Source organism: Lethenteron reissneri, chromosome 20 (assembly GCF_015708825.2).
Source record: "Lethenteron reissneri isolate LAM-NWPU_2019-01 chromosome 20, ASM1570882v1, whole genome shotgun sequence".
NCBI lineage: Eukaryota > Metazoa > Chordata > Hyperoartia > Petromyzontiformes > Petromyzontidae > Lethenteron > Lethenteron reissneri.
The window spans coordinates 9,791,506-9,807,739 of NC_083798.1; the positions used below are offsets into that span (position 1 = coordinate 9,791,506).

At 54.3% G+C, this 16,234-nt stretch overlaps 1 protein-coding gene across 1 annotated transcript in view; it reads right to left on the reverse strand.

The window, feature by feature from the left end:
• LOC133344719 (gamma-aminobutyric acid type B receptor subunit 2-like) overlaps positions 1-16,234 on the reverse strand; it is a 50,422-nt gene that overhangs the window by 26,615 nt on the left and 7,573 nt on the right. The window contains exons 3-12 of the mRNA XM_061554817.1: positions 14,639-14,776; positions 12,731-12,901; positions 11,949-12,050; positions 10,766-10,831; positions 10,088-10,276; positions 6,520-6,792; positions 2,461-2,521; positions 1,525-1,602; positions 1,086-1,236; positions 610-742 (exon numbers count right to left, since the gene is read on the reverse strand). Coding sequence (XP_061410801.1) covers positions 610-742; positions 1,086-1,236; positions 1,525-1,602; positions 2,461-2,521; positions 6,520-6,792; positions 10,088-10,276; positions 10,766-10,831; positions 11,949-12,050; positions 12,731-12,901; positions 14,639-14,776 — 1,362 coding nt within the window. The remainder of the gene's footprint in view (positions 1-609; positions 743-1,085; positions 1,237-1,524; positions 1,603-2,460; positions 2,522-6,519; positions 6,793-10,087; positions 10,277-10,765; positions 10,832-11,948; positions 12,051-12,730; positions 12,902-14,638; positions 14,777-16,234) is intronic.

Genomic DNA, 16,234 nt, shown 5'->3' on the forward strand with positions numbered 1-16,234 from the left:
ACTGCGGGGAATCTTCGCCTCGTAGCGGCGGAGTCACCGATCTTGCTGATTTTAGCCACTCAAATAAAGGGGGGTGTGCCACACAACTGCTCAATCCAAGTATCGCTTGCCAATGAACCCAATGGCATTTTTCAAGATTGTCTGCCCGATCAATCTTGAGCGTCTGCAAAATCGATACTAATGTAACCTCGATTCAAGATCCACACCACGTCCACTTGCCAAAACAGTGTGCACCAACTCTGATCGGTGACTTCGTTGGGTGTCCGATTTTGTGGTGTGACAGCACACCTGGGGGGGGGGGGCACATACCTGTCAACCCACACGGTTTACCCCGTAATCTTGTGCAGGGAACTTGAGTTTTCAGGTCCATACGGCGTAGAGGCGTTTCAATACGGGCAAAAAAAGTGTTGTCTACTCGTTGGTGTTTCTCCCTTGTGATGGGACTTTGTAGGATGAACGTTGAAATTTACAAGTGCAGGAGGTGACCAATAAGATCTGATTTGGTCTGTAATAAGGTATGGCACTGACAAGGGGTTGACAGGTATGGGGGCACCTCCGGCCCGTGCCCTCCCCCAACCACCCCCCCCCCCCCCCGCGCACGCCACTCACGGTGCACACTCTCTCGAAGGTGCCCGGGGACACGAGGGCCCCGTCCAGGCCGAAGAGGAAGATGGTCATGTAGGAGAACATGCCCCCCAGGATGATCAGGTTGTTCATGTAGGGGCTCGACATCTTAATGAGCCTGGGAACACACACACATAATAAAACACACACATACATAATAGAACACACATAATAAAACACAAACACACACATAATGAAACACACACAAACAACAACTGAACAACAGAGCGGTGGATACCAACGAGGCAAACACTGTGTCATTAAACTGCGCTCGTTTCATTGTCTGCTTCCTTTCATTCTCGCGCGAGATTTTCCCGTAACGGGCCCAGGGGATGGCACCGCCACCGAGGTTCCGAGGTTAAGTCCGGCTGTCACCGAACGATTCTGCGGGGAGCAGCTCGGTGCGCGGTGCGGTGCTGCTGTGCGTGTGGCGAGCGGTGGCTGAGGGGAGGAGGCCTGACTTGTGGTTGCGGTTCTTGATGTTGAAGAAGAGGAAGGTGGAGGCCATGAGCATGCCGAGGCAGGTGAGCATCGCCAGGATGCTGTAGAGCAGCAGGGAGACCTCGCGCCGCCTGCTCACCACGAAGGTGTGGTCCCGCGGTGGCGTCGCACCTGCGCAAGTGGGGGTGGGGGTGGGGGGTCACGCGTGAGGCCCGGCCACTTCGACCCTGCAACTCCAAAATCTGCTCCGACCTGCAAACTCCGCTCCGAGCTGCGAGCTCCAGGCTTGGAACTCGCAGGTCAGAGTAGGGCACACATGCCACACACTCGTACATGCGCCCTAAGCCAGAGACGATCTGGCGTGAAATAACTACAATCGCTATCCGCTCCCCCACACACGCCCGCACGCACGCAGGCAGCCCGGCAGTGCTCGCCGCCTGGGCCGTTCGCGTGGCTCACCTTGGAAGAGGATCGTTCTGTTGAGCTCCAGTTGGTCGGCGACGGCGTTGTACTCGCCCACCTTCACTCTTTGCCCATCTGGCCGGGGGGCGCACGCGGAAACAAAGACAAAGATCCCCCCCGCCCCCTTAAAGCCTCAGACTGTAGGGGTAAGTGCTGTCAGAAGAGCATGGCACACGAGGAAATAGGTGGCCAGCACCCAGCCCACCTTCGTCTCCCCAGTGGCAATGTTAACACATCGCACCAGGTACCCATTCAAGGCTGAGCTGGTCTAGCAGAGACCCAGGACTGGTTCGGATAACTGGTCACCGATGTTGGTAGTGAGCGGGAATCGAACTCGGATGGGATCGCCGGGGTTCGTCACGCAGTGCAGCGGACACAGGCGCACGTGGTCACGTGAACTCGCGATTGACACCACAGTGCAATCACGTGACTCCATTTGGCCGTGGTGGTGGTGGTGGTGGTGTTGGTGATGGTGGCGCACTTACATGCCAGCTCATTCGAAGCCAAGGTTGGGTGGATCATGCAGAATTGTGAGGGTCACGATCCTCTTTGGTTTTGACGAGGCCAGAAGATGGTGGTAAGGCCAGTGAATCATGAGCTCATCGGTGCAAATGTTTGATTGTCATCTCCTCATAATGGGTGGGCTTCCTCTAGGTAACCACTTTCCTCTTAGATGTCTATTTCTTTATGAACCAGAAATGGCCACATTTCTCAATGTTGCTCGAAAAATATATATATATCTTGAGGCTTTTCTGGATGAATTAATGATTTTGTCAATGTCTGGCAGCAGTCATGAAATATTTACCGTCTAGCATTTTAGCACAAATAATGGATTGCTACAGTGCAGGCTTCGATATTGCTGTAGAGCTGATTATTCCCCCCACCCCCATTGACAACTGGGAAATGTTTCACGCGAGAGAGTGGAGCACTCACTTTGAAACTGGGTGAACTCGATCGTGCCGAGCCTCTCACCGTTCCTGAAGATAACCTGCCCCTACAATCATAAAACAACAATAAACACAATTTATAACATAAACACACACGCTGAGCGAATCGGTTGAAATGTTCGATCGAGAACACTTGTGACATGCAGCTAGCGCTCAAAGTTCCTCATGTGTAGGCCTGGACTGGTGAGAGAGTCTGGAGTGGTGAGAGAGTCTGGGCTGGTGATAGCCTGAATTTATGAGAGCCTCGATCTGCTTGAATTTGCGTTAGTGCAGTGGGAGAGAGCTTCAAACGGCTTGGTGCAGCTACGGAGAAAAGGCACTCAGCCAAGGCAGTCGTGGTTCTGGGTCCACGACGGATGCAAGCGGAGTGAGTGTCCGTCTCGTCACTATCGCCAGCCAGGGCAGTGCTGACACTGCGCCACCGGCGCAGCCGAGGAAGATCCGTGGGGAACGGGCGCATGGTTTGCGAGCGGTGACACGCACATGACGCGAGTGCGTGCATAAGCACTCACGGATTTGTGTATGCAAAGACCCCCCATGTAGCCTCAACAGACGTTGGGGCGAGTGCTGTTAGCGAGCACCTATGAAGACCCATGCGACATGCGAGCGGGTGGGTGGTCAGCACCACGCCCACCCGTATTTGTCTTCCCAGTACTGATATGTAAGCAACACACACCAGGTACTCATTTGAGGCCGAGTCAACGCGGAGGAGGCCCAATACCAGTTTAGAAATTCGTCACCGATGTTAGTCAGGAGCAGGAATCAATCACTGTGCCACCATTCCTCATACTCATGATGCACATAAACAAATGTTTCCCATATGGCCTTCACAGACTGAAGTGGTATTAGCGAGTAGCACCTATGAAAGCAGGCACGGCACACGAGGGGGTGGGTGGCCAGCACCACGCGCGGCCGCCTTTGTCTCCCTAGTGGCGATGTTTACACACCACACCAGGTACTCATTTGAGGCTGAGTCTACCTAGGAAAGGCCCAGATCCTGTTCAGATAATCGTCACTGGTGTTGGCCGTGAGCGTGATTCGAACCCGCGTCGTCAGGTTCGTAGCGCAGTGCGCTGACCGCTGCACTATCGCTCCCCATATACACAGACACACGGACACGTGCACAGACACGCGGACACGTGCACAGACACACGGACACGTGCACAGACACACTCGTAATCACACGTTGCACGTCCCTCGGGTGCACATTGGTGACGTCATTATGCAATGCGATTTGAGCGACTGGTGAGAGAGAGGGCCTCGTTTCGTAGGCAGCGTGCATTTTCTCAGCATAAATGCTGCCGGGGCATTCCCCTGCCAGACGGAGGCGCTTTCCGTGTTGATCGCGCCAGTTGACGGCTGCCAGCAGCACGCGCCTCGCGGGATATTGCTCCTCTCGCCGCGGTTTCTTCTTCCCTCGCCCAAATCGACCTCTCTCCTCCGGAGATTTGCATCTCGCCCGACCCTTCAACTCTTGCAGGTCGTTTGACGCACGCCGAGCCCGCCTGCCGCCTCGGCCCCCGGCCACGCTTCATATTTATGGAGCTGTCGGGCCGTGTCACATTTCAGCGATCGCAAAGGGGGCAACGTCTCTCCGCTCGCCAGAGGCGTTCCACTTCCCTGCACCCTGCGCTCCCTGTCGCGTTCCCTGTCGCACTCCCTCTCGCTCCCTCTCTCCTCCTCTTCCCTATCCTCTCGTTTCACCGCCGTGTTCACCTGCGTCCATTGCCAAGTAGCAGTTTTCCCATCGCAAGCGCTGCGAACGCGCCGCATCTCCGCCTCAACGCAGAATGCCGGACCCTAATCAGCTGCCGCCCCCCCCCACACCGGAGAACAAAGGCCGCCCCCCCCTCCCCCCCACCAGAGTTTGCTCTCCACATCCCCCGGCCAGGCGAACGGAGATGGGCTGGAGAGGACGAGGGGAACCTGCCCCGAAATGGAAGCAGCGACGGCGACGCGATATTCGCGTCCCCCGCCGCCTCTTGAACCCGCCGGGGTTTGCCGAGCGGTCGGGCGAGCGGCTCGCGATGGGAAAAGCTTCGCGAGTTCAAATCCCGGTTGGGGGTTGACACGCCCCCCCCTCGCGCCGTTCATTCAGGGACATTGCAACGAGTATACTGCGTTGTGTGCAGGTGAAGTCAACGGTGAGTTGACTTCACCTGCACACATCGCCACCACCAGAGGATCGTGTAATGTCCACCCCTGGTTCGTGGCTGTGAAGAGGGAACCAAGTGGTGTCCTCAAGGCTCATTTGAGCAGCAAAACCACTCACACTCTAAGGCGCAAATGATTTTTTTCTACCGAGACGAATCGTTTGGAGAAGAAAGAGGAGACCCTGCATGAAAGAGCACCGTCTCGAGCGCCGACAAAACCCCGTGACTTTTTAATGTCCCGCGCAGACTCGCAGATGTCCCAGCTACCTTGAAATCGAGAGGAAAATCCTCGGGGAAAGCAGCGAGGAGAGGTGGCGACTCCGCTCAAGGAAGTGGACCGCATAGGCCAAGCGGCGGTCTCGGCGTCGCCGCTGGAGGCACAGAGGGCGCGTGCCGTGTCCGCCGCTCGCAGGCCTTTCGTGCTGCCTGTTTTGTGTTACAGCTGCCGTGTCACGCGACGATCTATCGCGGTGGGAGCGACGTTCCAAACAGAAACAAGCGTGTCGGGGGAAGCATCTCCAGACAGCAGCCTGTGCGCGCGCCCGCCCGTGCTTGCATCAGCATCTCCAGTAAATGCCGGTGTCGGTGATGTGCGCCAGCGAATTTGCCGTCCGGACCCCGACCATTATCGAGCAGCTTGTCGCTCCGCGCGGCGTGGAGGAACGCGGCTACTAATGTGCCGGCGGCTGCGCGAGTGCTTTCACTCCCATTTCATTAATGCCGTCGAAGGTTTTAACTGCAAATGCTGCAAGTTGTTTTTTTTTCTTCTTCTTCTTAACGGAGCGTCTGCATTTTCACAGATGAATCTAACTACATTATGCGGCGGAGAGAGAGAGAGAACGAGAGAGAGAACGAGAGAGCCACTCTGCACGGTCACTGCAGCATTCGCACATTAATTTCCTTCGCTCGTGAACACCCGCAGTGGTACCGAGCCAGGCACAGAATGCACACCGCACCCCCTCTGCGCTCTGCTGGCCCAAACTGCCCGTGCGGCGCCTGCCCTCCTCGCCCCAACCCCCTCTGCGAATGAGTTACTCGACACCCCGTGACGTGCGGCACACGATCGGCGTCCCCCCGCCGCGTCACAGCTGCGATCATTATGGCGGCGGCGTTCCGTCCAGACGCCCGGGGAGGTCATTGTGGGCTCCTTCGCCAGAGTCAAAGCCAATGTGATGACCCCTCATGCGCTCTGTGGACCATACAGCCCACCTCCGAGTACAAGTAAGGCATTCGGCCCGCAAAGCCGTTTTATTTTATCGCTAGCACCAGGATATTGGTGGGATACGAGTTGAAAGTCTCTGCCCAATCACCAATAACTGCACGAACATGCCACCGCGTTACATTTGGGCCTGCACCTACTGAGAAGTAAAACATATTTTGGTTGAAATTGTACACGACTAGCATAACTCTCAGTGGCAGAGTGGGTGGAAAAGTGCACGCTTCCTACTATGTGAAGGCAGTGTTACTGATGAACGTGTTTCGTTTTTTGTTACAGAGCACGGGTTCTCAGGGGTAACTCTACGAATTATGCTTCTGTGGGCCGTTCGCTAACGCGAAGCGGGTTGCATTGCTCTGCTGGACATCCAAATTGCGACTTCGTCTCGTGCCGCGATGACGATAGCACAATCGGATTAAAGCTGACTAAAAAGCCAAAAGAATGGGAACCCGGCAATGGCAACATCCGTGAGATGGCACTGCACACAAACACCGCACGGGGCAGCCCGCAATGCTCGGAGCTTGTCCTGGGAGGACTGCACTGCGAAAAATCCGCACGGCCGCTTCGTCTCGTGACGTGATGTCAATAGCACAATCAGGATCAAATTGGTAGAAACGATTTTGTGTGTTTTTTTTTCTTAAAGCGCTCGCCAAGAATGTGGGCTACGCGTCCTCACAGTTACACCCTGGAAGTTGGTCTCGTTCATGGCGCGCAGGATGGTGCGGCCCAGGTGCGCGTTGTCGTAGCCGAAGGCCTCGATGGAGGCGTTGGGCTCCCTGGATGCGCGCTGCAGGCCGATCGAGCGGTGGAGCGCCTGGGCCATCACCCACACGCCGTCGTACGCGTAGCCGTGGAACTTGCTGTGGGGCGACGCGCCGGCCGTGGCCGCGTCGGCGCCGCCCAACTCCCGCCGCAGCCGCTTGTACTCGTGCTCGTACTGCTGCGGGGTCTGCAGCCGTGACGGCGGGTCGGGGTCGGGCCAAATCGGACGTTGCACGCGCAGGGACACCGGTGGTAGTTAAGCCGAGTCTATCGCTCTCTTTCGCGAGTGATGTGAAAGCCACCCACCAGAGTGATAAATAATATACGCACAAGCCAGTGTATCGTGCGACATCGCCGCGCCGCGTGTGTCATTCGCACGGCCTTGTTTAGACCGCTGATTCAAAATACTCAAAATTGTGGCCCGATTAGTTAATAGAGCAGCAGCAGCACAACGCGTCTCACAGATTTTAACGACAATTATGGGATAATTCGTTTACATCATGGGTCAAATCCCGCTTGTCCGCGAATGTTTATTTTCATCGGGGTTTTTGACTAAATTTGTCCCGGTGTGTCCGTCACGAGCGACGGTTTAAATCACCGAGGCGTCACGGCACTTTGTCTGAGATGTCAATCTGGCAGGATGCGTTGACATTTAAACATCGAAAGACACGAAGACATGTAGGCCCGCAGACAAGCGTACAACTCACACACTCGCACAATGCAGATGCACGAGCAATAACATTTGGAATGTCGATGACGGTAGTCGCCCCAGCATCGCACACAAGACATATGCCATGAACAGCATTTTATACACTCTTGGGAGTACACTGCCCAGGTATGGGAACCTCTCCACTCTCTCCACAACTGCCCCATCACCAATTGGGAGTTGTGGGAGTGGAGTTTCCGATGGTACAAAATACCCAGGGAGGTGCTTCGTTTTGGTGGGGCTGATGGTAAGGCCCCACCTCTCCAGGTTAAGCAGCCGCGCCTCCAACTCCACCTCTGAGTGAGCAGCAATTACCAGATAATCGGCATACATAACATGGTTAAGCAATAGGGACCTATCCCTTGACCGCACCCGGGCATCGATCAGCCTCCCATTGTATTTGTACCAGATGGAAATTCCTCCAGTACAGCTATTGAAGGCTTCATGAACTACGTGGTCAAAATAGATGTTAAATAATGTGGGAGCCAGAGGACATCGCTGTCGCACCCCAAGGTGAACAGGGAATGGCTCCGACTCCCGGCCACGTAGTTTTACCCGGGCCCGCTCACCATAATGAAGGTCCTTAATGATCGTGAGCAGAGGATCAGGGACTCTGAAAACACGAAGAACAACCCAGAGTCTAGGCCTAGTAATGCCTGGCAAGGCGATGCTGAGGAAAGGCTTGACCATTCCGGCACACTGAGGAGTGAGATGCCCCTGTAGTTGTTACAGTCTGTGAGGTCCCCCTTCTTAAAGAGGGGGACCACCAGGACATCCTTCCAATCCTGTGGAACCTGTCCAGTGGTCCAGACTGTTGTTATGATGTCATGTAGGACAGTCTGTGCACAAAAGCCAGCCTCCCTAAGCATTTCGCTCAGGAGATCATCTCTGCCCGGTGCCTTTCCTGGTCTCAGACTCTGGATCGCCTTCAGTATTTCCTCAACAGATGACACCTCAGCCAGCCACTCACAGGGGGTGACTTCTTCTTCCAATATGAGGCATCGCAGCCTCAGCAGGGTCATTCCCACTGTCCCATGGTGTTTTCCAGGCTGATGGATTTCCCCTTTTCCAGAAGCTCACAGAAATGCTCAGCAAATTAACCGTTATTTCCACAAATTATGGTAATAGGTGTGACGCTGCAGGTTACTTTTTTGATGGAGTTAAAGACCGATTTGTGATCGCGGGCCATTGAGGCAGACTCCATCTCCTCAGCAACCCGCGACCACCACCCATCCTTGCAGTGCCTCACGGCTCTCCGAACCTCCGAGCGAAGACTGCAGTAAGCCTCCTCATTCTTTGACGTGGGATGTTGTAGACGATGAGAGTGGGCCTGTCGCTTTTTCTCAGCCAGCCTGAATACTTCCTTTGTCAGCCAGGGTCTCTGGGGAGGTCTGGACCGTGTACCCAAAGCAGCCATTGCAGCTGCATGAGCCACAGTCTTAAACCTCGCCCATTTCCCCTCGACATCAGGAGGAGTGGGGGACGATGCCAACCCCAGCCGCAAGCGATGATAAAATTCTTGCTTGCAACTTTCATCAGCTAGCTGAGACCATGCCACAATGGGGTTGAATGGGCTCCTGGGTGTACACCCACCACCGGAGTGGAAAAATAGTAGGCGCATCTTACAGATGACAAGTCGATGGTCAGTGGGCAGATCAGCTCCACGGTAGGTCCTGGTGTCAAGGACATGGGCTCGCATCCGCTGTTCCATCACTATGTAGTCCAGCAGATGTTCTTGCTTGGACCCGGCATGTATCCATGATGTTGTGTGGATGCCCTGATGCCGAAACAGCGTGTTGGTAATTACAAGCCCATGAGCTGCACAAAAATCTAGCAGCCTCCTACCGTTGTTATTGAGCTGATCTGGCCCATGCCTTCCAATCACTCCAGCCCAGGTGCCAGCATCATGACCAACTCGGGCATTGAAGTCACCCAACAAGATGACTCTATCCTGAGGTGCCACTTTAGCTAGCACTTGTGACAAGAAGTCATCGATGGCATCTGACTCATCGGCCTTGCTTGCATCCCTCCACGGATGTTCGTCTTATGTGGGCGCATAAGTAACCACAACCACCATTCCTCGCCTCTAGTTGATGGGAAGGCGAGCCCAAAGTAGCCTGGGGCTTACAGCTTCCCACACCTCACCGCCACGCTCCCACGCCCCCTTCATTATTTTGTTCAGAAGAAGAGCCACTCCCTGTTGTTTGGCAGTCTCCTGTCTCGAGTAGAGGACTGTCCACCCCTCATGGTGGCAGGAGCCAGAGCCGGTCCACCGGACCTCCTGAATACCACAGAGATCCAGGCAGTACCGGTCCAGTTCCCGACAGAGGAGTGGCAGCATCTCCTCCACAGTGAGCGTTCGAACATTCCATGTGGCCACCCGTAGTGGTTTTTTGTTGTTTCTGGAAGAGTCCCGAGAGTAAGGATTCAGTCTCCTGGCTCCGCCAAATGGGGATTGGCCAGGAGACGTCATAGATGCTTGTCCCCCCGGGGCCTCCGCCACAAGCTTAATAAAAAAATAATAATCGTGATTTCGTGGTAATTAATTGAAGGTGGAGGGGTTACCAGCCCCTCGCACGCGTCTAAAGCCCCCATTTGGCCGCTGTGGTGGTTACAAACGCCATGAAGGGAATAGGCAATCTAAATTGGCCTTCCCCCCTCGGCATTTCACACCACAGCGTTGCCGTCCGGCACCAATGAGGAGATAGGGGGTTGTTTTTGCACACACACACACACACGCGCGCACACACATGCACACACGTGCACACACGCGCACCTGCCCAGAGATGGTCTGGATGGGCCGGGTGCTGAGAGGCATGAAGTCAACGGCGATGTTTCCCTGGATGGCTTCATAGAGGCCGCGCTCGGGACACTCAGGTGGCCGGGTGCGCTCCCACCACCGCTCCCTGTACCAGCCCGGGATCACCCACTGGTACTTGCTGCCGTACATAGACTCCTGGTAGGCCTGCCGGGGGGGAAGAGGGGGGGGGGCGGTGGATGGGCGAGAGCGCACGGCCGGCAGCGAATAGACGCTTCACAAAACCTGCCGACTCATCAGCCTGCACCCTGCGCTTCCCTAATCCTTCGAGCATTAAACAAAACATTCTTTCGATCAAAATCCCAATACCAGAGCTCGTTGCGGCTCTCAAAAGGAGGAATGATTTTTTGCCCCCGAAAGGTCAGAACATTGTCTCGGTGTGCTTGGCGCGCCGCAAGTGTGCGAGCAGGGATCTCGCGGCCGTGCCGCTGCTTTGAATAAGCCCCTGTCGCTGCTGTTTACGGTCATCGCACGGCCGCACATCAAACATGCCGAACACGCGCCGGCCCTGCGCATTCATAAACACCCTGCCGTGCTTGTCGACTGACGCGGCGTGGCCGAGGGGCTGCGGGAGGAGAGGAGTTCACGGCAGATCGCACGCATCTCACCCTCGAATTAAACCCGACGGTGACTTACGCAGCAGAACACCTTGGTGGCCATTTCCTCGTCGAATTGTCCCAGAATAATCCTCACGTCCGCGTCCTTGGAACGGAAGATAAGAAGTAGGTCAGCACACGAGTCTGGGGGTTGTTTTTTTTTCCGTATTAATATTTCACGCAGATCCATTTGATTCCAGGAAATGTTCCGCTTCGCGAGCCCAATTATTGTAACGTTGGTTGTTTTTGTCCCTTTTTTTGGCGATGTTGAAAAATGAAACGTGGCAGCGGTGGGGAGGTTGGTGGGGAGATTTCTTAAACTCTTCTCTATGGCAGTGGAAGAGCTCTGGCCGCCGCACCTCTGTGCATCTGTGGCCCATTCTTTGACGAGGCATGTCAGAGCTTAGTGGCATAGCGTGGTGGTACCCGTGGGCTTCGGTGCAGAGAAATTAAAACAGGGGTCTCCCGCTGCCCCGATTTATCCACGTTGGTACTACCGCCACCGCCTACGCCGCATGTGGGTCAACACGGCCAATACGGCGTGCGACGAGCAACCGGTGCTGGATTGCAGCTCAGGCACGGCCAGGTTCGAGGCGAGTGGGAGCTTAAGGTGAGGCGGCTGATGAGGAGTGTGTGGCTGATGAAAGGTCGGTGTGTGCGTGTGCATCAGCCCGTGTGAAGGGTGAGGATTGATTTCGATATCGCGGGACCATGATGCATGGAAATAGTGTGGCCTTCATCGAGCAGCGGATTGCCACGCACAACATTAATCAGTGCAACCCAAAGACTGACTGAGCATTCTTTCTCCCTCGGAGTGTCACTGTCTTCACATCTTGAGCAAGAAAAAATGCATCCCAAGAATCCAGCATCAGTCTGCCATACCAATAACTTTCATTCCGCCTCTTCAGTCTGTACTATATTTAATTGCTTCAGGAACATTCCCCACACTCGAGTTTAGACTCATCTAACATACAATCAAATTCAGACCCGCTCGTCATTACTAAGTAATGACCCAAGCGATAATCCCCATCGGATTCCACTTGTCAACCCCTCCACTCTCCAAAGCCTCCACTCCTGAAACCGCTTCGCCATTATTTTGACCAACCGACAACATTCGTGCAGCTCAAGGAAAGCAAACAGCCACGACCGTCCTTGTATGGACGAGTCAGCAATTGGTGCTGTGTGCAGACAAGTGAGAGGCACCTGTGAGCATGCCGTAGTACCTTGAGCTTGCGTACGTTGGCACAGGGGTCGTTGGAAAAGCTCTGCGTGTCGGCCACCTCGATGTCCATCTTCTCCAGCTCCTTGGTCAGGTCATTGTGGACCTGTGTGGGCAGTGAACTCAGCCTTCTCCACGTCAAAGCCTTCGCATTTCACTGCCTCCATTCACCGTAATTATTATGTTTTTCTGCACTTGGGCAATTTTCCCAGGGATATTTTTATTTCCCTCTCCAAAAATACACGTGTGGTGGCCATTGCACCACTATCTTAAACAAATTGCCATGTTGCTATCGGGTTCGCAAATTAAAGATTCTCAGACAACCGAAGGGAAAGCGATGCAAGCCAATTAACAGCACCCTTGGGGGCAATTGCCAAGAAATCTTTCACTGGAACACATCTGTCCCGTCATATGCGGCAATGAAGATGGCTATAGATCTTTACTTTGGTGCCACATGTGCTGCATCATCATCGTGTTTCCTTCTATAATGTCCGGAACATCTGTCGCCTTCCTTCAATGTGTGCGTCACTCATGACCCACCTCTCCCTCTTGAGCTCCTGCACCTGTGCCCCACCTCAACATCACACGGCATGTAGTATACCGAGAACATCACACCCTGCCCCCTACCACCGCTGCCCCGGAGACTGCCCCTCCTATTGCCCTTACTGCTGTCCGTGGTGCTACCCCAGGTGCTGTCCGTGGTGCTACTCCTGGTGCTGTTCCCGGTGATGTCTATGGTTGTCACTACTGGTATCCCTGGTGCTGTCCCCTGCTGATTCCGCAAACCTCAGAGAAGCGCTGCACGTCCTGTGCCAGGGTCCCTACACGCGTCCACTTGATGAGGTGAAGGAAGCGAACGATGGCCGGGTTGACGGCGTTATCCGAGGGCACCGTCCTGAAGAAGTACGGGTACTTCTTTTTGTCCGCCAGCACGGGCGTCGTGGCCGCGAACGAGAGCTGTGGCAGCATCGTGAGGGTGATGGGGGTGGGGTGACAGAGGGTAGGGGCGGTTGGGGTGGTGGAGAAAGCGAGGAAGTGAGTGAGGGTTGTGTGAAAGTGGACATGCAGGATTTTGGATTGTTTGAAATCCATCTATGATAGCCCAATGGTAAAGACAACCACTCGGCACGCAAACAATCAATATCAGAAAAGATATAATTCCCCACCCCCTCTCCCTTTTACCGATATGCATTGACCAGGATGGTGAAGTATGGTGAAAAAACCATCACGATTAAAACATGTGGTGAGAATACCTTCATCTAACAGGGGATTGACGTGAGGCCCTACATTCTTCATGGCATTTTTTAATATAATTTCAACAACATTTTAAACAATTTGCAAAGCCGAAGCAGCATCACACATTAACGTTTTAATTAACCTGCGTGGAAAATTACACAGCGTGGCCATTGATCATCTGCTGGGTTCGAGAAGCGATGCACAAAAGGGGGAGCCGAAAGTTCGAGCGCAAGCTCTGCCACCGCCACACGCGCTATCGGTGCAAGCAGCAAACCCTTCCTGTGAGCCTGTGTGTTCAAATCAACCCCCACTGGGCTGCATTCAACATTAATTCACTGCCCCTCATGAGATATCAAGACAAGCACAATTGAAATAAATAATCCACACCCTCACAATCACGGGGCTCTCTCTCTCTCCCTGCGACTGAATAAGCTAAGACCAGCACATTCACTCATTAAGCCCATTAATTACGAGGCGCCGCGTCTGTTAGCATCAGAGGCAATTCACGCTGATTAAGCGTGGTTCCGTAGTGTCACGTTGTGTGCCCAGCTCCGAGCTCACGATTCCTGAGCTCGGAGAACGCCACACTTCTCTGCAAAGGCGGCCGGTATTCGAATTTAGCGGCGATCAATTTGCTGCAGCCGTTCGGGGGTGGCACCGGGCACAGAAGCGAGATTGGCCCGACGAGTGGGACACGATCGTCCAAGGCGGCACAACAGTCGAATTTAAAAAATAACAAATTATCAGCGGCAACGCTTAACCAATCAATACGCCGGCGGCAGGAGCCGCCCACGCGTCAGGGACATGCCAAGACAGACGGAGGTGCCCCGAGCCAGCCCAGGGAACATGTTCTGCTGCATGTAGATGCTCGTTTGAGCCCAGCCATTACTTGAGGACGTGCACACGCATGCACGCCTATTGGTGAAATATCTGCATAAAAAACCTATCTAAAAAATGAAACCGTTTCAAATTACGTGTATTGTTCACACTCAGGACCAGGTTGTTTTGTTTTAATTAGAACACTCGATTTGCATTTCACTTAATGTCTTGCAAAACAAAACTTTTGTGCAATTAACAGAATAAACCGAAAGTTTTAAATGTAAAACTAATTGCAACCTCGTTCCTAAATCTAGCCCGGATCCACGCGTTCGATTACAGATCAGTGCACCAATATCAAACGGCGGTCCTAGATAAAGAGCACCAACAACAAACCCAGCCAGACATTTAATATCCCATTTGAAGCAAAGCAAAAAGATTCCATCACGTCCCTCACGTCCGAACAGCGTGGACGCATCAAACCAACCAAATACAGCGCAAGGACATTGCTCGTGGCGCCTCCGTCTGCTCAAGACGCTGCCGCCGGAGGGGCACACGTGACCGCACGACACCGTGTGCCGAGGGCTGCCCGCCATCAGAGGGGCCCACGTGCGGAGCGGTGGGGATGGAGCTCACTCTTACCTGCACCAGGTTCCATCCCTGCAGGGCCTCGGCGATCGTAGAGGTCACGGAGGGACAGACGCCCCCGAAAATCATGAGGTGCGTGGGCCCCTTCTTGATGGCATCAAAAAATGCCTTGAGCCCCTTGGCATTGTCACACTTTGGGCAGGGGTGGGGGCAGGGTGTGGGGGGGTGCAGAAACACAGGGGACAATGGTGGTACGAAGTGACCGTCTGCGACAAAGCCGAAAGCCACAAACTGCGCCGTAAGAGTTGACTGCACGACACGCTTTCAAGTCGCACGTTCCACAAAGGGGGTTTGTCATTATTGTCAGTCCCTACAGCTTGGCGACAGAGTCCGGCGTGGGGTTCGGCCTTGAGACACGAAGCGGCCTCAATTGTTTTGCGTTTGGCAGTAATGTGGGGAAGCGTGAGGTGCACACTGTACACGTCAGCACACGGCCGTGGCAATAGGAGGCATGTTAATGTGCCAGCACGGCTCTTAACGGCGGATCCAGGGGCTGCTCCAACGGGCGTGCCGCAGAATTACAATGGAGATTGCCGGTCTCCATCCGCAGAGCCCCCGCTGACTACCAGAGAACACGTCGTGGAAAGATGCCAGAAAGGCAGAAGACACGGTGTGAGACAGATAAAGATGCAATAAAATGTTAAGCACCCTGGCCCTGGCCATTACCGCTCGGTTGGGGGCGATTAAGGTTGCCTAACTGTGGGATCCGTAAGCCATACAGGAGGCGCAAGTCCACAACAAATTCCTGAAATTCCGGGGGAGCTTGAAAATGTGTTGGGAAATCCCGACATGAAATATAAAACACGAAACTAAAAAACAAAAGCGCAGTGCGCCTCCGAGACCAAACAACCTGCCGAGTAGCAGTGGGGTAGGTGGAGGGGGGGGTCAAACACCTCGTAGGGCAGTCACTCCGACATTGCTCCAGAGGGCAAAATAGAACACGTTTGTTTTGATTCACGCTTCAGCGACTTGATATTCAGCTGGGCGCAGCGCGGGTCAGCACGTTTCAGTTTCCCCAAGACAAGTGCTGAGCTGAGCACTCTGGTTTTGTTTGTCGCTTTGTTTTTTTTTGTTTCGTTGAACTGAAACCGAGTCTGGAGTCACAGCGTACACAATGGAGACACTTGCAACAAGGCGTCTATGTAAATGTTATTTTTAGGAGGGAGGTAAATAAATTATGGATTCTGGGAAGTGCCAATGCCACGCTGCCAAGCTGACCCTCCCCCGCGCCTGCCGGGGCAAGCGACAGCTGAGAGGACTACCCAGCTGAGAGGAGAGAGGAAGGGTGGTTTTGTTGGGACTGGGGTTGGAGAGCGGCCATGGGATGATGATGATGATGATGATGCGGGCACGGGAGGTAAGTGAGAGGAGGGCGCTTCCTGTTCTCACCGACGCCACACTCAGGCGGGATCGACGCGCCACTGGCACTGCTCTGGTCGCATCCCTGGCAGAGAGAGGAGCCTCGAGCTCAGAAACCGAGCCAGCGAGTCGCAGGGTGCGGCGCGCTGCCCACCCAAGCCAGTCCTCACGTCGCTTGCGTTGCAGCGTTACAGAGTGCTCCACGCTGCGCCGTTTCGCTTTAGCGAGAAT